Raw genomic sequence first — 22,235 nt, 5'->3', positions numbered from 1 at the left:
TGAGATGCTCACATACCCTTTGTGCTCTGTATGCTCCTTTGCTGATTATTAGCATGATACTTTCTGTGTCTGCATTTACTCGCTTGCAGCATCATACCACTTCACCTTCCTCACTAAATTATTCCTGCTGGTCGTTTTTCCGTAGGTTTTGCTGGCCTTTTGTGTGAGGAGAATATCAACAACTGCGATCCTGATCCTTGCCACCACGGTGAATGCCAAGATGGGATTGATTCATACACGTGTATATGCAATCCTGGCTACATGGGAGCCATATGCAGCGAGCAGATCGATGAATGTCACAGCAACCCCTGCCTCCACCAAGGGCGCTGCATCGACTTGGTGAACGGCTACCAGTGCAACTGCCTGCTGGGCACTTCGGGTACGTAGGGCACAAGGCGGAAGGATTGGATTCTGACAGAATTCTAGCGTTTAATTTAATTAGTTCATATGTCTGCTCTGGTGTATGCTGAGTTTGCAAAGAGAGGTGGGCTTGTGCTGTGAGCGTAAGGAGATTGCACTTTCTTCACATGCATTTTGCTTGCTGTGCTTTCCTGTGTTTGTCTGGACTGTCTGTTACTGGTACTGCAGCCAGTTTTGGAAGGATTCACCTCCTCTTTACCCACAAAATTCAAGCCTGCAGATGTATCTCTTGAACAAATAGGTCTGATACTCAAAACGGTTTATGCCTTTACTTGAACACTGATTGACAAGTTCAGTGTCATAGTCAGCAGCCATCAATCCAGGTGACCTTCCTCAGTGTCACACTGCTTTTGCATCATCACCTGAATTAATTGCACCAATCCCTGTGTAACTTCAGAGCAGGCGGAATTCTTAATTTGGATAAATCCCTAGCAAAAGCTTTGTTATAACATTTAGCCCTCTTCTGACTTTTTTTCAGGAGTAAACTGTGAAAATAACTTCGATGACTGTGCAAGTAACCCCTGCGTTCACGGGGACTGCATTGATGGCATTAATCGCTACAACTGCGCTTGCAAACCTGGATTTACAGGTAAAGTCAGTTCCTTAATGGCTTTGAGTTGTTCTGAAAATAGTTAACTTTTCTCATAGCTAAAAAAGCTACTTTTTGTATGCTGACTACAAGGGTTTTGGCTAGTATCTCAGTAAATCCTTCTACTCTTTGAATCTCATCATTTTACATTAAAGCCAAGTTCTATCATGCAGAGGAATGTCCTAATCTGTGCTGTGAAATGACATTCTTGTTAGGTAGTAAAGTCTAATTCATGGTTCTCAGTTTTATAGGAAGTAAACTCTGTGTCTTTGGTGGTTTGTTCATAGTTTCTTTCTAGAGAGAGGGAGTACTCAACAGTACAAACAGGTGTGTGTTTGAAAAGTATCTTTGGTTTTACCACAAGTAGGGTTTCTCTTTTTGAGAGTGAAAGAAACATTAATTCAATGTTCTAGTGAGTTCTTTCCACTCTCAAGTTTCCAACCAAATAACCTTTTTTTTTTTCCCTCCCCTGTAATACTATTTCATAATGTCATCTCTTTTGTTTCCCCTTTAAATCATAAGGACTTACGTAATATTGTACAAACAAGACTGGAAAAAGAAACTTTTATGCCCTTTTAGATTGGTGCTCAGATCTGTAGATCTACAGCAGGACTAGTTCTTATGACTAAAACATTTATTTTTATATATATTTATAATGGATATAATATGTTTTGAACCATCTTGGGTAATATACTCATAAAATAATTATTTCAAGGCAATCAGGGCTGTTTCTGACAGTTTTCTGATCATGAGTGTTACTGTTTATTACTGAACGATTCTAATTAGAATCGATCTGAAATAATTAGAAGCAGCAGTAAGATGTTGCATGCGTCATGTGTGCCTAAACCTCCTTCCTTTGGCTCTGGCATGGTGGTCCTGCCCAGCTCAAGGGCACTTTTCCTTTTGGCCAACTGCAGTGTTTGTTGTTCTACTGGACTCCTTGCTGCTACACTCTTAAAATATGTGGTAATTTGATGAATTTGCATTTTTCAGGCATCAAAGAGCAGGCATGCCTGGGATCTCATTACATCTTTCCTTAGGCTCTGAATGCTTCTCAACTTGCAGCATGTAGTTTTCCAGCCCCACAAGATCTGATGGTCACTGCTTTAAGGACACAGTAAACAGAGGCTAGGCAAAACAGGAAACACTGTTATTTACATATCCTTTTACGCAATAAACCACAAGAACTATATTTACTGCAGAGGGTAGCAGTATGGTTGTTCAAAGGGTAGCTGCTTCAATGCAGAAGAGCAGAGCTGTGACGAGTGGAGCTCGGGATTGGTTCCACACATGATACAACAAAGTGATTTTTGTCTTCCTATAATTAACTGGTTATTATTAGTGGAATTCTGTTTAGGTTCTTGAATGATCCGTAAATTTATATATTTGTTAAGTATAAATGCTGTTTTCCAGGTCTTTCAAAAATGTTTCTGTTGGTTTCAGCTGAGGTTGAAGTCACTCTTGCATGCACAATCTGTCCCTCCACATTGTTTTCACTGGACTCTCTCTCAACTTCTGTTCTTGCAAACATGCAAAGTCAATGTTTTTACAAATACTGTTTAACAAATAATATTTTTTGTAGGCCCACGGTGTAGCGTGGATATTGATGAATGCACATCCAGCCCCTGCCACAACGGTGGAACGTGCATCAACGAGATCAACGCCTTTCGCTGCGTGTGCCCTGAAGGCTACCATCACCCTCACTGCCAGTCCCAGGCAGATGGCTGTCTGAGCAATCCCTGTGTACATGGCAACTGCACGCATGTGGCTAGTGGGTAAGTTTTGCTCTCGCATTTAATGCCTTGAAATCCTTGTTTCAGAAGTAGGACATGAGTATGAATATTGATAAGGCAATGGTTATGCCCCCACCACAAGGCCTTTTGAGGTGGGTGCAAAAGCAAATCCAAACTGAGGTGTAGTTTTGAAAATGACCACTTGATCGTGTGAGGAGGACACTGTTAAGCATATTTGCAAACTGATTTTTTTTAGCGTGGTTTCTTCTGTGCCTTCCTGGTGCAGTGCTAAATGCAGCACTGGCAAGTAGCAGAATCTTCCTAGCAGCCTGACTTCTTAAAGATATCCATCTCTGGCAAAGTCAAATTTGTCTGCTGCTTTGTCATTTTTTTCTTTGCTTTGCCCAGAGTTCACCATTACCTCGAGGCTTCTGATTTTTCCTCTAATTCCTCAGCTTAGGATCAAAATATATCCCTTGCCCATGACACGCTCACAATAAGCTGTAGACTTGCAGTCACCAGCTGCGGTCTGTGCTGTTTCCAAGTCGTTGTGTTTTTTCTGTCTCTGCTTTGTATTCTTTGCTGCTGCATTCTTTGTCTTTGGGCATGTAGCAAGGGTGGTCTGCCACCATCAGAAGGACAGTTCTGTGCCATCCAAGTAAGCAGAAAAGGAAAATAACTTGGGTCCACCTTTTGTGTGTGTGTGTGCAGCAGCAACCTACTCTATCAAACTTGAAAACATGGAACATAAAGGCTGTCATGTCTTTGGCTACTGCCTTTTAGCTACCCAAAAACTGTGTTAAATAACAAGAAAATAACTTTTTTTTTTTTTTTTCATAGTTTACTGTGAGATGGAGAACAGCATTAGAAGGTCAGCTGGGGAAAGTTCTGGTTAACAGCCAGTTAGGAGGGAGTAGTTAACAATACCTTATCTTCAAGGATGGCAAAAGGAGCTCAGTAGGACAAGCTGAGGGGAAGGTATAAAGTAAAAAAAGCTCATGGCTTTCCCCAGTAAATTTATTTAACATTTTGCACAAAACAAAAACAGTCAGCACGTTTCTGGGGAAAGCATTCCTTCCTGAGCAGCCCTTTGGAGTCCGTGGATTGGTGACGTGCGCCGGCCTCTGGCTCGTTGCTCTAGCAGCTTTCTCGAGATCAGGTTCATTGCTGAGCAGCGTCCGCCTAGTGCAGTTTATCTGAGGCTGATCCCATCAGTTTTAGTCGCACTGGTGATTGTTCCCAACTGGGCAAGCCGAGTGCTGAGTTCAGGAGCCTCGAACTCTCGGATAGGATTCAGCAGTCCTCTGGAGACCATGGGAAGCCTGGGAAGACGGACTTCTATTTCTAATCCAGCCACCCCCTAAGCTTTGAAAAAAGCCTTTGGTTTCTTTCGTGGGTCTCGTCGCCTGCGCTCGGGTCTATTTGCACCTTGTGCTGGGTGTTGGATAAAAATAAGACTTATTTGCAAGGGCAGCTCCGCGTGTGGCCGAGCCCAGGGTGACTCGGTGAGCCCTCGTTTTAGTCTTGTGGGTGGAGGGCGGCCCTGCTCCCGCTTTTGAAGCACCAGGGAGTAAGTTGCTGCTGCTCCCAGGCTGCTGTCTGCCTGTGTAGCCACTAGTTTTTATTAAATCTAGATGCCTTTGGAATCTATTGTGTCCTCCCACCCGGTCTTTTTTTTTTCTGCATGTCTTTAAATGTGTTGAGATCATCTTGCTGAGCAAATACATGTTGTAGGTTAACTGAGTGCTTTGTGAAAGTTGCAGCTAGGTGGGTATCATTTTAATGACAGGTTTATTTTCAGTATCTTGGGAAATATTGAAAATATTGTTGATGTAAGTAATGTAAATGCAAGTTAGGACTCTCTTAAAGACGAGTCTTCTGGTTTTCTCTCAAAGACCATGTGCAGGAGAAGGTGCCTGGTAGAAGAGTTACTCAAGAATGCTCTAAAATTGCTGCTCTTTTTGCTTTTAAAGGTACAAGTGTGTCTGTGACCCAGGCTGGATAGGAGATTATTGTTCAACAGAAGGGAATGAGTGTAAATCAAACCCCTGCCAGAACGGAGGAACTTGTGAGGATCTCCTGAATGGCTATAGGTGCACGTGTAGGAAAGGATTCAAAGGTGAGAATTCAGACAGAACCTTCTCTCTGTATCTTTCCACTTGATTATACCCTTATTGTCACTAATCTTTTCAACAAACCTCATGGAAATAGGAAGGAAGAGGGAAATGCCTTGTTTAGATGAAGTTCAATTATAGCTGGTTTCTTATAGGCAAGTTGCAGTAGTAGAATGCTTAATAATATCATATTTAATTTTTTTCTTTATATTCTTATTAAGAAATGTCCTGGTTGCACTTCAGCTTGATTTACATTATAAGAAAGTTTAACTGAGCTGTATAAATGCATCGAGAATTGAAGGGACATTAACTTGCAGAAAGTTTAATGCAGTTTAGTTCCGATTAATTTTCCAAAGTGTGGAAACCTCTTAATGGGGAAGTCCAGAAAAAATAACACTTTTTTCAGATAACATTTGTTTAATATAAAGTATTGCAATGTGATAGGTTGATTTAGGGTGAAAAAAATGCTACATTTGCTTGTGGCACTTTCTGGAAATGCTGCCGAAGGTTTTCCATGGTGGATGAATAAATCAGTAGCCGTGAGTTCTTGTGTCACTTGGAACTACCACGGCTGCCCTGACTCCTTTCTCCAGCTGAAATTTCCCCAAAACTGGAAGTGCCATCCACTGCCTTGTAGGATAATCCTGCAGGTTGCAATGGCTGTATTTGTCCTCCCAGGAAAGCCCAGGTTTTTAGCAGGATGTTTCTCCCCCTCTGCTCTCCAGGTGTGAACTGCCAGGTGGTGGTGGCTCCTTGCTCCCCCGATCCGTGTGAGAACTCGGGGATCTGCCAAGAATCCCCTGACTCTGAAGGCTACACGTGCCTCTGTGCCCCTGGCTGGGAAGGTAATGTGGGGGGCAAGGTAAATGTGGGGGGCAAGGTGAGCCGTGCTGGCACAGGGCATTGTGGTCATTGATGCAGTTGGGGGATGCAGAGAATCCTTAAGGTTGGAGGGACCTTTAGAGATCACCTAGTCCAACCCCCTGCACACACAGGGTCACCTAGAGCAGGTGGCACAGGGCTGCATCCAAGTGGGTTTGGAAGATCTCCAGAGAAGGAGACTCCACAGCCTCCCTTGTCAACCTGTTCCAGTCTTAATTCCGGACTCTCCGTGTTTCAGGCGAGAGGTGTACAGTGGACATTGACGAGTGTCTCTCCAAGCCCTGCAAAAATCATGCTCTGTGCCACAATATTCAAGGCAGTTACCTGTGTGAGTGTCGTCCTGGCTTCACCGGAGGAGACTGTGACAGTAACATTGACGACTGCCTTTCCAGTGAGTACGAGTGGGCTCTCTTTCTTTTCCCCCCCTTTTTTTTTAATCTTTTCCCCTTTTTTAGAGGAAACTTTGATGTACTGGTGCTAACTATTGTTTGAGAGATACTTGAAACTGTTTCTTTTTAATGCCTTAAAAGGAAAAAAAGAAAAACTGAACTTCTGAAGTTTTGCTCATTTGAGACAGACAGTCTGTCGTATTTAGCACCTATAATTGGACTGACGTATCCTAACTGATAGTAGGAGTTATTCTCAGATTCTTAAGTCAGAGCAGTCCTTGTAGTTTACATACTTCAATAAGCAACTCTGGTAAATGAAGACTTTTTCAAAAATTTGCCTGAAATTTTAATATACAAAGTTAAAGTGACATTGCAGGGTTTGCAGGTATTTCAAAGGTAAGCTTGGTTGAGGTGTGGTGGGAATACGAGGTATAGACATTTCCTGAAATGGCTCTGTCTGAAATTCATGTTCTGGGAGAAGAGTATCTGGTTGCTGTTCCAGTTAATCCATGTTTCAAAGCCAATTAAGCAGCAGGAAGGCACTTTTATTCCAGAGTCCCAGTTACATTAGAGTAGGCCAGATACAAATATGTCTTGAAATTATCTAAATTATGAGAAAGTTTGTTAAATGTTTTTTTTTTTTTTTTTAACATTTTATATCATGTGCTTGACTGCTATGTACACAGGAAACAAAATACATAGTAAGTTCTTTTTCTTACTGGGCTCGTTCTGTATAATCATCAGATAAAATCAGGGTTCCCTGAAAATGTCATATATTTAAAGTTCATCTGTTACTATTTGAAAAGTCCTCTATGAAACCTTAGAGTTGCACACACTGTCGTATTTTTGTAATTGGCTGGTTCTTTAAGCGGGGGGGGAAAGAGCAGAAAGAAAAAGGAGTTGTTTTTACTGGAGTATGTAAAAATGAACCCCAGTTTTTAAGGCTCTGTGTATGAAGTGAGAGCTGTATTTTTGCACTGAAGAAAAAATACAATTGTGACTGCTATATAGAAAGATCTGAACAAGTACCTAAGTAACAGTTGTCCTGGAACATCCCAAAAACAGCACTGATAGAAGAAGTTTAAGGTTTCTGGCTTTCAGTTGCCTCTTTCTGAGCAAACAGGTACAGTACAAAAAATGTCACTTCAATTTAGTTCATCTCTCCAAAGAAGTAACTGAAGTTAAAGTCATCGCCAGTCCTGCTTGGTTTGGTGTGGATGTCTGAAGCCATACACATTTTTGAAGGGTTTGTCATCCTCTTTTTAACAACTAGAAGATTTATCTCCATTCCTCAATGTGAGATTCATCCCGTGTCATCTGTTACACAGCACACCCATGAGGGTGAAGAAGAATTTCAGATTACTGAAATTACAGCTGATTTCAGTTAGCATCACAGAGCCCCACCACGGCATGGGCCAAGTGCCTTTAATCTAGGGAGCAAACAAAGCCACCAACAACATGAACTTACTGACGAGTTGGTTCTGTAGTCTGCTTTTTCTGTCAGTAAATGTGCAGCACAGAAAATTAATGCACAGTTTTTGGCTTCAGTAAATGGCTGGCTGCCATAGGCACAATACAGTATAGCTGCCAGGGCTCTCTGCTTCAATGTGCTATTTCTCTGCAGTAGTCAGATGACCTTTAAGTGCATGCAGGTGTCTCTTATAACACAAATTTTTGTCATGTGAATGTATTTCTGAGTCAGTAAATGAGCTTTAATTACCTTTCACATCTGTTTATCTTCATGTATTCGTGAACTGTATGATCTTGTACTGAGGTTGAACCGCAGCCTTCTTTTTGTTGGAGCTTATTTGCATCTTTTAAAATATGCTTTTCAAAATATTACTGCATAAAGATAGTCACAGATCAAGGAACTTCTAAGTAACTTCTTCCCCCTTCCCGTCTCCTGTCCCCTCTTTTTCTCCCTCCTCCCCATTCAGCCTCCACACATGCAGAGTAGAAGAGAAAACTCTTCAGAAGCAGCATCTGCTGAGGGAATGTGGGCCTTAAAGCCAGAAGGCAAAATGAGAAGCTATGGAATGACTGTGATCTTTAGGGTTGGTGGGTAGCTGTGGGAGTAGGAAAAGTGCAGTAGTTATCCATTAGTGGTAAAGCTTTGGGGCAGTCTCTTCCATAAGTGGATCAGAAAGGTTTATCAGTATTCTGTCATTCTCTGGGCTGTGGAATCCTTGGGGTGTGTGTTTTTTTTTTTTTTTTTTTTTTTTTTTTTTTAACACTTTTTTCCCTTCCAAAAATCTACTACTCTAGACCTGACCTTTCTCTGCTACCGACTTTGAAACTTACCTTAATGAAACTTACTCTGTCTTAGACCCTTGCCAAAATGGAGCTTCGTGCGTGGATGGGATCAACTCTTTCTCGTGCATCTGCCTGCCGGGATTCCATGGAGATAAATGTCAGACGGACACCAACGAGTGTCTGAGCGAGCCGTGCAGGAACGGAGGCGTCTGCACCCACTACGTCAACAGCTACACCTGCAAGTGCCAGCCTGGGTTCGAGGGAACCAACTGCGAGAACAACATTGATGAGTGCACGGAGAGGTGAGATGAGTTTGCTGCGCTGGGGTGCTGAGGAAGGACCACATAGGGGCTAAAGTCAGCCCTAGTGAGAAGCAGAAATTAAAGATGAGGATCTGTTTTTCTGTCTCCTGTAACCGAGACATACTCAAGCTTCAAACATCTGCCTTGTGCAGGGTGCTGGCCAAAGGAGAGCTGCCTGGCAGCTTTGGAGGTCTGTCTGCAAGACCAGCCATTAGCCTAGTGCCATTCTAAGAGGAATACGACAGTGTTCAATGAACTTGTTAGGAGGTAACAGATGCTACCTTCAATAACTTACGTTTCGATAGGAGCGTTATCACAGAGAGGAGGGAGAGGAGCAGATTGGTTATGAACAGTTACTGTGTTGAGAATTACAAATTGTGCAAAATTGGAAGCAATAACCAACCTTCAGAATCACAGAAAAAATAAAATAGCCAAGCAACTAATTCACTGCAAATAATGGAAACCAGAAAGTAGGAAAGGAGGAAGAATTTGGAAGATGTGAAGAGGCAACGAGAAGGAGCATAAGCACCACAAAGTCCGTAGTAGAAAGGTGTAATCAACAGAGATCTTTTAATCATGACAAATTGGATATGGGTTAGCAAAGTCAAGATAAAAAATAAATTCTTTTTAAGAAGGAGATGTGGATCTGAGTTTGACAGTTTGTTCCCCAAAATAATTGCTTTACTTACTACCTTTTAAAAATGCTCTGAGAGCTCTCAGTGGAGCCCTCATCTTTCTGCTTATTTATTTTTAGAATGTATAGGATTCTTGTATGTAGATTTAGATTCACAAACAGAAGTAATTTCTAATATATTTTTAAATATATATATATGTTTAAAGTGTATATATTTCAAAAAAAAGCTAATTAAATTGTCTGATCTGTTCCAATGACAAGAAGTGCATGAGGTACATAAATGTAAAGCTCTTGCTATACTCGTACATTTTCCACATGCAAAGAAAAGATTTCTTTCTTATCTCTTATAAAATTGCAGTTGTGGAGGTGGGAGCGTTTAACGTCTTTTGCTTAAGAACCTAATTGTGTCACTGATGAGGGCGTGTTTGATTTGCACAACAGTTTAATCAAGAGAAATAATCAAGTTTTAGCAGGACGCCTGCTTCTCCCTTAATGTTCATCCTGTTTTTGTTTGCATTATCAGTCAGGGCAGAAACCAGTCGTGCAGGTATGAGTGTAGGATGTAGCAATTTTCAAAGCTCTGCCAAGTTAATCCTGTCCCCTCCTTCTCAACCAAATTTTGCTGAGCTGCAATTAGCGCCGTGATGGTTAACGAATTTGAATGGAGTTCAAATGATTCTTCCTGGTCACGTGTGGGATTCCTCCTATGAGCAAGTCCATCTTCTCTTGGAGATGAGAACCTTATTGCAGGGAAATGTTCCAAGTGATTGATAGTTCCTTTCTTTTTTCCCTTGTTCACCAATGTAAAAAGCAGGTTTTGCCTCTTATAAAATAGAATTCAGCCTACAAGGCAGAACAACAACACAAATAGATTTTTTTTTGATACTTCTACCATATTCACAGTTAAAATTCAGATTTTTAAAGCTTGTACCTCAGGCTCAGAGAGATGAGTCAGTGTCTTCTCCCTTGGAAATACCCTTTGACAGTGCGTCAGACCGGTGACAGACATGAATCCATTTGTGTTCTTGGTCAAAGCAATTATCTTGAGAGTCTGATCTAGGGTTAGTTTGAGGAGCAGGAGTTTCTTGCCATATGTTTCTTGGGAAAGAGAAACTCTTGCAAGTTAATTTTGCCTGAGGCTTCATTGCCACTGTCCTTTCCTCAGAATTTCTCCATAGTGCATCTTCTGTAGCAGGATTTCTTATTACCAAAATGTTGGGGCAAGGCTGATTCAAATGAAGGAGCTATTGGGATATGTGAGTTTTTTGTTTTGTTTTCTTCTTCCCAAATTAAGGACTTTACTGAGGTTTTGATGAGAAAAGGAGGAGGAAGAGAATTAATAATATCAGTGTAATCACTTAATTCAGCAAAGAATATGGTTGTGTTTGCATGGTCTGTGGACCACTTCCTTGAGAAAACATGCCTTGGACTCCTTTGAAGCTGGAAGAAAACTGTTTTGCAGCTGCTTTTCCCTTCAATTTATAGTAAAATTGAGGAGACTTGGTGCAAAATTTATTTGTTTGAGCAAGCCATGCACATACATGGTGCATATGTGTTTGTGGTGACAGACGCTGGGAAGATTTTATGAAGTGAGAAATCACCTCAGTAAGAAGTGACTCACTAGAACCCTGGTCTACTTTCTTTGCCTGAAAAGATAAAAGACAATAAACTTATCCCATTGCTTTGCCATTGTCTGGTTTATGACTCTTTGCTAACCAGCGGGGAGATGATCCTATAATCTGCTTTTCTGCTGCATTTCAGGGATGTCTACCTGCTGGCTTTGACCATGAACCACCTGCGTTTCGTGTCCGCTCAGTGTTGTTCTCCTTCTCTTGCAGCTCCTGTTTCAACGGAGGCACCTGTGTGGATGGCATCAATTCCTTCACGTGCCAGTGCCCAGTGGGGTTTACAGGATCCTTCTGCCTAGTGGAAATCAATGAGTGTGATTCACACCCTTGCTTGAACAGAGGCTCCTGTGTGGACAGCCTGGGGACGTACCGTTGTGTGTGTCCCTTGGGCTACACTGGGAAGAACTGCCAGGTGTGTGTTGTTCTTCCCATGCCCATTTTTCATGGGGGGCTTGCGTTTGAACTACAACAGTGGAAGGTACCAGATATAAGATGTGGTGTGGAGCAGATCTCTAGCACAGCAGAGCTCCTGTTCCTTCAGCTCTGCTCTACTAGTCCACAGAAAACCTGGTTCAGTGCCACTCCGTATCAAAAGCAGGTGCAAAAACTCTAGAGTGCAAACTCTAGAAAAGCAGGTTCAAAACTCTAGAGAGCAAGCACTGACTGCTAGGTGCAGTGAAGAGGACAGCATGGTTGCTTTTGAGGGAAGGAGTTTTCTAGATGAGTTTTCTAAAAACCACACACAGGTGTTAGCTCTGAAAATGGCCGCATTTCATCTGAAGCATAAAACTGTCCTGGTTGCAGACAAAATCTTGTGCCTACAGAAATAGGCACCACTTGAATGGAAGAATTATGTCTAAATGGTCTAAAGAAATATTCCACTTAAATGGAAGAATATTGGTCTGACTAGTAGGACCTTGATTTAACTGCTATCTTTCGGGCTGGCAGCTTTGGCTCACAGGCATCAGTTCAGGTGTTTATGAATTTGTTCTTAAAGTGCTTGTTAAAGATTCATGTCATTTGGATTTTTTTGCAACAAAGGCAAGAAAATTGTAAGAATGGGTTATGAGAGAACCCATGGGCAATCGGTTGGCAACCCATTGACAATGTTCCAGTTTCCGTTTTAGAACTGATGCATCTGATTTCAGTCTTGATGCTCAAATCTAAGCTGAATTTAAATTGTGAATTTTGGTGTATCACAGTGGAAGTAGAATGCTGATGCCATTTTACAGATCTTTGTTATTCTGTGGTTATGAAAACAGCAAGAACACTTTAGTGCTGTCTCTAGCTTCGGATCAGTAAGCACTGACATTGGCTTCCTTCCTTAAGCAGTCTGACTGCTCTCGTTCGACAAAGAAACCTATAAATGCCTTAAACTACTGGAAAGCACTACGGTTTAATGAGGGTTTTGCAATTGTCCTTCTTGCTAACGTGTCTGTGCAGCATGGGGTGCTAGAGGAAGGGTTACATGGGGATGGAGGTGCTTTTTTGGGGGGCTCTGCTGGCCACTGAGCTTGTCAGGTCTGCTTCCAGGTATTGCTAAGGGAGGAAGTGGATGCAAAGTAGTGAAGAATAAAGAAAGAGCCCCTCAGTTGGCCCTAATTAGGCATTCTGGACACACCACTGCAATCTCGCTGGGAGAACTGGCTTTGAGAGTGGTCTTAAAGTCCTGGGAAGCTCAGGAGTTCCTCCTGTGTTGCATTTGCATTGCTGTTACTGGAGAAAGGGATTGATGTTCCCCGAACTAAGTGTGGATTCGAAGAGAGTCCACTTGTGTCCACTTGTTGCGTTTGGAGGGAAGCTTGGTCATCTTGTGTTGCTCATTTTATACGGGAATGGGAATTTTCTTAGCTTATAAACACCATTGAAAGCTGTATTGGAGTGATTTATAAATTACAGCTACACTGTAGTTCTGTCTCAGTGGTAATCTGGCTTGACCTAATTAGCACAGCTACGTAAGCAGAACAAAATTGGCCAATGATTCATAAGTTATGGAATTTGCATGTAAAACAGTCGGCTCCTCATTACACATGCAGAAGCAAGAGGCTCAGTGCTTTCCTTCTTCACACTCAGATTCATGTGATAGAACTTAATTCCAAGTTTCTTAGCTGCATGTGAAAGCACAGATTTTTTTTTTTCCTTTAATCTTTGTGAGGAGACAGTTTGCATCTGAAAAGCAGAACTTTCTGCAAGTGGAATTGCATTTACAGCCCAAATTCAGTTCCCTTGTCTTTAAATATCTCATCCTTCCTTCACATCAGCTAGAAATCAATCAAATAGCTGAATTACTTTGGAGACTTAAGTGGCAGAAAGGAAATGATGGTTAGTGGCTGGCTCGTATTGGGTCAGAGAGTTACTCTGAATCCTCACTCCTCTTTCACATGATGATTTACTAAGAGAATTTGAGTCTTTGTCAGGATGCTTTATGAAATGAATGAAGCAGCTCAGTGTACTCTTGTCCATCCTCAGTTTATAAAATGCACAGTAAGGTGTGGAATAATCCTACTCCTGAAATGGTGCTGCCATCTGAGGCTTACTCCTCTTTGCATTTGCTCTTGCCTAGGTGAGTGCTTGAGCCCGTCAGTGAAGCCCTTAGTTTGCTCTAGGGAAGTGCTGCCCCTTTCTTTCCAATGCCACATGGAACCAGCTCTGCAGAGCCTTGTTTCCTTTGTGTGTTTCTTGAATTTGTGCTGAATAATGTTCCCAGCAACTCGTCACGTGGATTTTTTTTCTCTCTCCAGACACTTATGGATCTGTGCAGCAGGTCTCCCTGTAAGAATAATGGCACATGTCTCCAGAAGGCTGCCCAGACTCAATGCCTCTGTCCCTCCGGCTGGACCGGGGCTTACTGTGACGTGCCCAATGTCTCCTGCCAGGTGGCAGCTTCACAAAGAGGTAAATAAGACTCTCTACCACTTCAACTGAAAGCATTTCCAGTGCATTATTCATCCATTCCTCCTTTCCTCATATCCATGTCCATTCTATGCACACAGCGTGCATTGGAAATCCTGGAGAGCCTGCCCTCTTGGAAGTCATTTGCAATCACATCAAAGCTAGAAAAATCTCTGCGAGTTTGTTATGGAGGTCAAGACTCTCTTGAATAAGAAACTAACTCTTACTATAAAAATATTTTTAAAAGAAAAAAAAAAATCAGTCTTTTCTAAAGTCTCAGTTTCAGTATGGTTGTTCCACATGAACTGTCTTTTTGTGAAATGCTTCAGTTGTTTTTATGCTTTTATAATAAGTCCCAGGCAGGCCAGATTTAAGACATGCTGTCCTTGCACATGAAAACTATGTTCTAACTTAGTATCTTTCCAAGCATTTTGCCAGAGAATAGGCGCTCCCAAATCCTATCTCTGACTGTAGCCAACACTGTGGGCCTCCAAAATAGTTATTTCCATTTTAATCCACGTTGATGCTAGGTGTTTTTCACCCGTTCACTCACTGTACTGAACCATTTTTTTTAGGAGTCACAGTCCACCAGCTGTGCCAGCACTCGGGCCATTGCCTCAACGTTGGAAACACGCACAGGTGCCAGTGCCGCGTGGGCTACACGGGCAGCTACTGCGAGGAGCAGCTGGATGAATGCGACTCCAGCCCGTGCCAGAACGGAGCTACCTGCCGGGATCACCTGGCTGGCTACCAGTGCGAGGTAAGGCTCAGTGCACTGGTAGCAAGAGCTCTCAGTACCCAAAAGGATTGTAATGCAGAGGCATCTCAAGAAATCAGAAACACACCTACATGGTAGAGTAGATGCAAGCAGAGAAAAAAGCAATCCATGCCTGGAAATAGTTATAATTTGCTGTAGCAGAGGCAGTGCTCCCAAGAGGCTTTTAAGACTGAATTAGAGATATGTTCATTAAGGGATAAGGTTGTAGTCGCTTGAGTTTCATGCCTCCTTAGAGACATAACTGTTGAGAGATCTCATAGCTGAGATACCTTTTAGTACACTATGTATGTATTTTAATATAAAGAATACATTGGGAGCGCCTTCCCCAAGAAGGAAAGGATTAATTTGATGTAAACCTTGAGGCAAAACTTCTACAGCGAGTGCAGTACTAAAATGTTCCAGATTCGATTGTCATAGGAATAAAGTCACTTTATAGGAATAAAGTTAAACTCTGTGCATGGTTAACCTGGGTGCTTAAGCTGTCTATGCAACCCTTGAAATGACTTGCAGTTGCACAACTACAAAGGAAGGCTAAATCTATCCCATGGAGAGTTCCTTTCCACTGTGATGGCCTTTTTCTTTCTCAGTTGGCTGCTAGTATATTTGTTCTGTGAAGATTATTCACACTTATTTTTATTCTGCTAGTGTGTGGCTGGATACCAGGGTGTCAACTGTGAATATGAAGTGGATGAGTGCCAGTTTCAGCCCTGCCAGAATGGAGGAACATGCATAGACCTCGTCAATCATTTCAAGTGCTCCTGTCCACCAGGAACTCGGGGTACGAAACTCTGCTGTTAAGTGAATGTTCCAACAGTGAATTTTCCTCTCTGGTAACTGGTTTCATGCCACAAATTCTACAGAGAATACATTATTTCCTGTGAAGAATGTTCCCAAAGTGCGCTGAATCCCTTGAGACAGATACTTGCTCTATCAAAATAAATACATATTTTTTAGGCAATGGAATCTCTGTCTGGCAAAGGGCTTTTTTTTCCCCCTTTTTGTTGTTTTTGTTTTTAATGAATAGATCACGACAATGCCTGAATGCCTGACAGTAAATACGAGGTTTCTTTTTAGCTAATATACTGTTAGCTGTGCAGAAAAGTTGCATAGTTCTTGCATAATTTCCAGTGCCCTTTACTCTTTTAAACTTTGGTCCTTCATTGTCCTCAGTCCTGGAGTCTTCTGTGGAGGAATTCTGTGCCTCTAGGGTAGCTTATTCTATTTCAGCAAGTTTGAGGGTTTTTTCTCTCTTTTTAAGTCCACAGTAGTGGTTTTCAGCAAGTATGATTCCACAGCCTGTTCAGTGTCATTTTTCCTGAAACCTAACCGGCCATTTCCCAATTACATCTGACATTTGCAAATACTGAGGATTGCACAGGTCAGATATTTTTAATCCATCCATCACCAACCGCTTTCTTGCTTGATTTTTTTCCCCCCCCTCAGATTTATTCCTCAAATCAGTTAAAGAAAAATCAGTAAAATAACAAACAAACAAAAAAACACTTCAGATGAGACAACATACATGTCAGGTGGAAGTAAGTTCTTAGTTCATATCCTGAGAAAGATTATAATGTCATTAAAAAGTTTGCCTGCTGCACACACATTATTAGCAGTTTAGTGTGGCTGCCAGCTGATCTCTGCAATCTTCATAAGTGTATTTCTTTGTAAGTCGTTGTGAGAGCAGTTCTTAACATACTGTTTTTATTAGAGATTCCAGTTAAAAACATATTTGCTTCTAGTGTCTCTACATCAAAGTATATATTTATGTACCAATTTCTGCAATGCTGGGATGTTTTTTACTGTGCAAAAGCATTTCTTCTCCTTTTGAATAATCTTTGAAGTTCTGAAAGTATTTACTTTAGTTCTTCCATGTCTGTGTTGGGGTGAGTTGCTTCTTGGAATTAATTTTGGGTTTTTTTTGTTTGTTTGCTTGCTTTTATGTAAGGAATTAGCAGAGAGTGATTTCAGTGCTTATGATATCGAGAGTTAACTTTTGTCACAGGTTCAGTTTGAAGCCCGTAATTTAGAAAACTACCACGATGACAGTATAGACATCCTTTATGTGTAGGTGGATGGTTTTCTCTCCTCCTTCTGTTTGCCCTCCCCTCTTCGAGAGAAATGCCTGTTACTGGTTCTCCATTTTGCTGTGTGGCTAAAGCAGAACCAGTAACAGACATTTCTTTTGAAGAAGAACCCTGTAAAGAGAGTTTCTCGAGATCCCCACGAGCCAGATGTTTCAAGTGGCATGCTGGCTGGGAATCTGTGTTTTGTCACAGCTCTTTTCTTCCCGTTGGTTTGTTGTTTCTTGTCATTTTAATGATGATGGTGATGATACAAATGCCCTTTGTGGAGTTTCTGTGTTAGGGCTAAACTGAATGGATGGTGGGACGTTTGCAGCCTTGCGAGAGCCAGCGCAGGGCAACTGGCTGCCTTCAGTCACAGTGAATTGAGAGTATCTTTTGTTATTGTTTTGGTTGTTGTGTTTTTAATTATGCCCTTAAATTAAGTCAAGAACGACAGCTACTGAATCCCAATATAACCTAGCATCGAGAACAGCCTAGCTCTGAGACACATGCTCCTTGGGTCCAGTTTGGGGTTGAGCAAGCGCACAGGGTATGGATTGAATTAAACCGAGTGCTTTACCCATTCATATCCAGCACTGTCTATGAAGCAGCCTTAAAACTTTTTGAGCAAAATAGGAAATGAGACCACGAGACACGATCCTCAAGCTGTTGCTTTTGCTGTTGCCAGGTCGCTTGTGCGAGGAGAACATCGATGACTGCGTTTCGGACTCGGGAGGACCCCGCTGCTTCAACGGAGGCCAGTGCATTGACCAGATCGGGGGCTACAGCTGCCTGTGCCCGCCGGGCTTCGCGGGCGAGCGCTGCGAGGGGGACATCAACGAGTGCCTCTCCAACCCCTGTAGCCCCCGGGGGAGCCTGGACTGCGTTCAGCTCGTCAATGATTATAGATGCATCTGCCGTAGTGCTTTCATCGGTGAGTATTCACAAACCCGCTTCCAGTTTTGCACTGATATCATGAGAAGTGGTCAGTCTTCAACTTTCTGAGAATCCTATCATCTAATGCCTTCCTTGTACAATACCTGATTGTTTCCCCACAGTTTGTCTCAGTTTTTAAACCCATCTTTAGAGTTTCCAAAAGATGAGTCTTCCAGAGTTGTCCCAGACAAAGGAATATCCAGGGACACCTGACTGCCAGCATTATTTTTCCTGTTTTTATTTTTTCTCCATATTTTCCCACTTCTAATATTGGAAGAATAACTGTTTATGTGTCAGCTTCTCCATAGTCTTTCCTTTGGCAAAGCAGCATGTGAATTTTCTCTATATATTAGTCTCACAGTATTCATAATTAGTTTTTGGCCTCTTTTTCTACCCCTTACTCCCTTTCTGCCTTATATTAGTGATGTGATCAGGATGGAATATTCTGTGCGCAGAGAGATTTTACATTCCTAGCTTAGTGATGTGATCCTTCCACAATCCAACTTTGCTTCACAAGTCTTCAAAATTTAATTCTGTGCAAACTTTTGCCTCATCCTCTGTAGATCTCTTCTTTGTTAGTATTACTGTTATTCTACTTTCTCCCTCCCACTGGATATAAATTTGGGCTAATAGTCTCCAGATGTGTATTAGCTTTCAGCTTTTGGGTTTGCGTGTCAGTTTAACGTATATATTCATTTTTTTTCCACTGAAACTTTTCACTTTCCGTGCTTACCAGTGGGCTTTCCTGCATGCTTCACTAGTACTTTTTACTCTTTTTTTTCTTCAAAATGTAAAGATGCTGAGATTATTCCCTGAATTTGTGGTTGTCAGATTTAAAGATATCATGATAACACAGTGCAGCTGAAGAATGCATGTGGTGGTTTTCGAATGTCAACTAGATTAACTGGCACATGAGGTTTCTAAAATGGCAATGTATGGGGAAATTGGAGCCAGGATAGCTGGTGGGCTGCCTGCACTAAATATTAGATGGTTTCTGTGTAATCCCCTCTGCGAGGCATGCTTTTGAGTTATGCTTCATATTGCTCCTGGCTGATTCAGGAGGGTTGCTGGAGCCTGCAGCATGGGGAGTGCAGACCTTGGCCTCCTTTGGCCTTTCCTCCTTTTGGCCTTTCTCCTCCATGAAATTGTCTCTTTGTCTCTTCTGGCCATCGTGTGGCACCTAATGTTACTTCTAGTGCTGGTTGGTGGGTTCCTTGTCTCAATATCTCCCTTCTACTAGTTCTTCATTCGCGGTTAGGGAGTGATTTGCCTTTGGCCTTGCTGAGAACCTCCTAGCAGGTGCAGAAGTACTAGCAAACCTGAAGCCCATCTTCTACGGCACGTTTAGCCCCTGCACGCCAGGTGTCTTGGTGACAGCAATACCTGCTGTCCTAGCGCTGGCTTGTCCAGCCAACAGTATATAACACAGGAACATGTTGCATGAGGAGGTGACCTGCACCATTGGAGGAAGCCCCTCTGGAGCGTTGCCTCACGGGCTACTCAGCAGCACGTTTGGCTTCGTGGTGGCTTTGTGGCACACGCTGACATGGCTCTGCTTTCTTCCCCGTGTCCCAGGTCGCCACTGCGAGAGCGTGATAGACGTGTGTCCCCAGAGGCCGTGCCAGAACGGAGGCACCTGTGCCGTTGCCAGCAACATGCCCGACGGCTTCATCTGCCAGTGTCCCCCGGTAAGTGCCACCTCCTGCCGTGTCCGTAGCTCTGCCCCGGCTGTCGGCTTCTCCGCCTGCAGTGACATTGCTTCCACTGGGACGCTGCAGGTAGACTGCTTGTTTTCTATCCGACCTGCACAGATGTGTTCTTGGGCACTCTTCCCACGTCCTTGAGGTTTAGGTTGGCATCTACTTAGCTGGGGAACCCCAGAATTTCCCGTGCCCTAGAAGAATGCCATTGGCTATTGCTACTCCAAAAACACTTTGCTTTTGAGGCAATGCGCATCATTTTTGCCGTAAAACCAGTATTAAATCATTAACAGGCTTTTTGCTCTTCAGTGTTTGCTGTTCTTACTGCAAGATTACCCCTGTTCAAGGCTCTCCTAAGCCCCTTCCAAAAAGTAACAGAGCCTTGTAAGGTCTCTTATTTATTATTACTTAAAGGTAGTTTATCCTTGAGGCTAAACCCCAAAAAGCATGACGTGCTCCTACAAAACGACTAGAAAAATTGCTGTGAGGAAAGGGTTTGCGCATGTGATCTTGCTGCTGGCCCTCAGAGCACTGAAGAATAAATTTGAGCCTATTTTTGTTTTTTTTTCCCCTTCTTTCTTTCTTTCTTTGTCCCTCGCCTCCTCCGCAGGGTTATTCCGGGTCAAAATGCGAGTTCAGCAGCCACAGTACGTGCGGGCAAGTGAAATGCAAGAAGGGGGAGCAGTGCATCCAGACATCGTCCGGTCCGCGCTGCTACTGCCCCAAGCTGTCTGCGGGAGAGGAGTGCCAGACGCGCAGCGGCTGCGCCAGCGTGCCCTGCCAGAACGGAGGCATCTGCCACCCTCGGTCCCAGCCTCCCTACTATCACTGCCAGTGCCCCGATCACGCCCAAGGCAGCCAGTGCGAACAGCTGGCTCATCCCAGCCAAGAGCCCCTGGGGTGCTTGGATTCCCACTGTGCCGAAAAAGCGAGGGATGGCTATTGTGATGAAGACTGCAACACCCACGCATGCCAGTGGGACGGGGGCGACTGCTCCTTGACCATGGAAGATCCGTGGGCCAACTGCTCCGCTTCGCTGCGCTGCTGGATGCTCTTCAATGGGCAGTGCGACGACTTCTGCAACACGCCCGAGTGCCTGTTTGACAACTTTGAATGTCAGCAAAATGGCAAGACGTGCAAGTAAGGCTGGACCCTGGGAGCTGTCTCCTCCTATCACTAATACATCTCTTGCTAATGCTTGCAGCGGCCGCTTGCTTTGTGTATGTTCCTCCTCTCCCTTTGCTTGTTTTCTGGTGCTGGTCTGTGCTCTTGCTAGAAGTTGAGCATCCATCAGTTTCCTTTTTACGTGCTTTTCATCTGTTTTTGCAAAGAGCTCCTGGAATGTGTTTGTTAGGAGCTAAGTTGATACCCGGAGCAACAGTAATGTGTTGACCTGCTTGATGGACCTCTCTTGCTTTCTGTGGGAATGTAAATAGAAGGCATTCCACCTTGAGCTGGATCCTGATAGTGCTGCCTCCCATCCGGGAATCCCTCCACAGTTGCAATGCCTGTGTCTTTGTCCCAGGTGTATTTCCTCCCTCAGAATGGATGTTCCTGCCTTTCTGTCATGGCACTCCCTTCTCTCCGGTCTTTCACGATAAACACTACAGCTTTGCTGTGATCATTGCTGCTTGATGAGACAAAAGGTTTTAGAGCTTCATCTCAGTGAATAGAATAAACAGTCTCTTCTACCACTAGCAGGATTGAAGTGGAAATTCTGCATGTCCAGTTTCCACTGTACCCATTCTCAATCTGTGTCCTGGCATTATATATATATATATATTTGTATATATATTTATATATATTTTTATATGTATATTTAAATCCTAAATGAGAGTGTTCTTGGCCTTCCACTTTAAGTGAGAATGATTAAGAAGTGATGAAAGCCTTGTATACTAATCTGCCAGCCCCTCGACACACTCTGCAGAACGCGTGTATCCTCCTGCTAACTGAAGCCCTTTGCCTGTTGTAGGTACGAYAAATACTGCGCCGACCACTACGCAGATGGCCGCTGTGACCAGGGCTGCAACAGCGAGGAGTGTGGCTGGGACGGCCTGGACTGCGCGGGCGACAAAGCGGAGAAGCTGGCCGAGGGCACCCTCATCATCGTGGTGCTCATGCCCCCCGACGAGCTGCTGGGGGACGTGCGCAGCTTCCTGCGCACCCTAGGGACCCTCCTCCACACCAACCTGAGGATCAAGCTGGACTCCCAGGGCAACCCCATGGTTTTCCCGTACTATGGGGAGAAATCGGCGGCGCGGAGTCGGCGGTCCCTCGGGATCGTTCGCAAGCAGAGGGAGCTGGAGCAGGAGGTCATTGGGTGAGTTGGGTGCCCCTGTGCCTCTCCAGCCTCGTTAGGCAGATGGATGTTGCGTGTAGGTGTGTGAGTGCTCTGGGCCATCTGGGGCTGGAGCCTTTCTGGTTTGCTACGGGGGAAATTAGGCTGCCAAATTCAGTGCTGCAACGGGAGGGTTAACCTTCAACACCACAATTCAGCTTTGCGATGCTTTTGACGAGAGCTGCTTTTTCCTGGTGCTGACTTTGTGCTCTGTTACTGCGTGGTTGCAGCACCAGGGTGTTCCTGGAGATTGACAACCGTCAGTGTGCCGAGGACTCGGAGCAGTGCTTCCACAACACAGAAGCTGCTGCAGCGCTCTTGGCTGCCCAGGCCATCAAGGGCATGTTGCCCTATCCCTTTGTGTCTGTGCAAAGTAAGTGATCTCAGAGGGAAAATGGTTTGTACAGGGAGGCAGGCGGGAAAGGAGCTTACAAAACGCACGCTCAGATTGTTAATCACCTTCCTTTGCCTCACTGTTCAGTACAGTTCCTGGGAGATATTTATTTCATCCCATCAAAGCATGCATGTGCACTGTGAATTCTGTGAGGGGACTTTTCCTGCATTGTTAATAAGGCAGGTCATAT

The 22,235-nt window shown here is 43.5% G+C and overlaps 1 protein-coding gene across 1 annotated transcript in view; it reads left to right on the top strand.

The window, feature by feature from the left end:
• NOTCH2 (notch 2) overlaps positions 1-22,235 on the top strand; it is a gene marked incomplete at its 5' end in the record, with an annotated part of 65,774 nt that overhangs the window by 34,290 nt on the left and 9,249 nt on the right. Inside the window, 16 exons of the mRNA XM_026043762.1 lie at positions 146-379; positions 899-1,009; positions 2,592-2,784; positions 4,716-4,861; positions 5,582-5,701; positions 5,977-6,129; positions 8,454-8,682; positions 11,155-11,356; positions 13,686-13,839; positions 14,412-14,596; positions 15,260-15,392; positions 17,366-17,611; positions 19,189-19,301; positions 19,924-20,453; positions 21,286-21,633; positions 21,882-22,024. Coding sequence (XP_025899547.1) covers positions 146-379; positions 899-1,009; positions 2,592-2,784; positions 4,716-4,861; positions 5,582-5,701; positions 5,977-6,129; positions 8,454-8,682; positions 11,155-11,356; positions 13,686-13,839; positions 14,412-14,596; positions 15,260-15,392; positions 17,366-17,611; positions 19,189-19,301; positions 19,924-20,453; positions 21,286-21,633; positions 21,882-22,024 — 3,240 coding nt within the window. The remainder of the gene's footprint in view (positions 1-145; positions 380-898; positions 1,010-2,591; positions 2,785-4,715; positions 4,862-5,581; positions 5,702-5,976; positions 6,130-8,453; positions 8,683-11,154; positions 11,357-13,685; positions 13,840-14,411; positions 14,597-15,259; positions 15,393-17,365; positions 17,612-19,188; positions 19,302-19,923; positions 20,454-21,285; positions 21,634-21,881; positions 22,025-22,235) is intronic.

Source organism: Nothoprocta perdicaria, unplaced genomic scaffold (genome assembly GCF_003342845.1).
Source record: "Nothoprocta perdicaria isolate Ctin4 unplaced genomic scaffold, notPer1 scaffold_34, whole genome shotgun sequence".
Taxonomy (NCBI): Eukaryota; Metazoa; Chordata; class Aves; order Tinamiformes; family Tinamidae; genus Nothoprocta; species Nothoprocta perdicaria.
The sequence above is the reverse complement of the archived record's forward strand: the minus strand, read 5'-3'. Positions and strand labels throughout refer to the sequence as shown.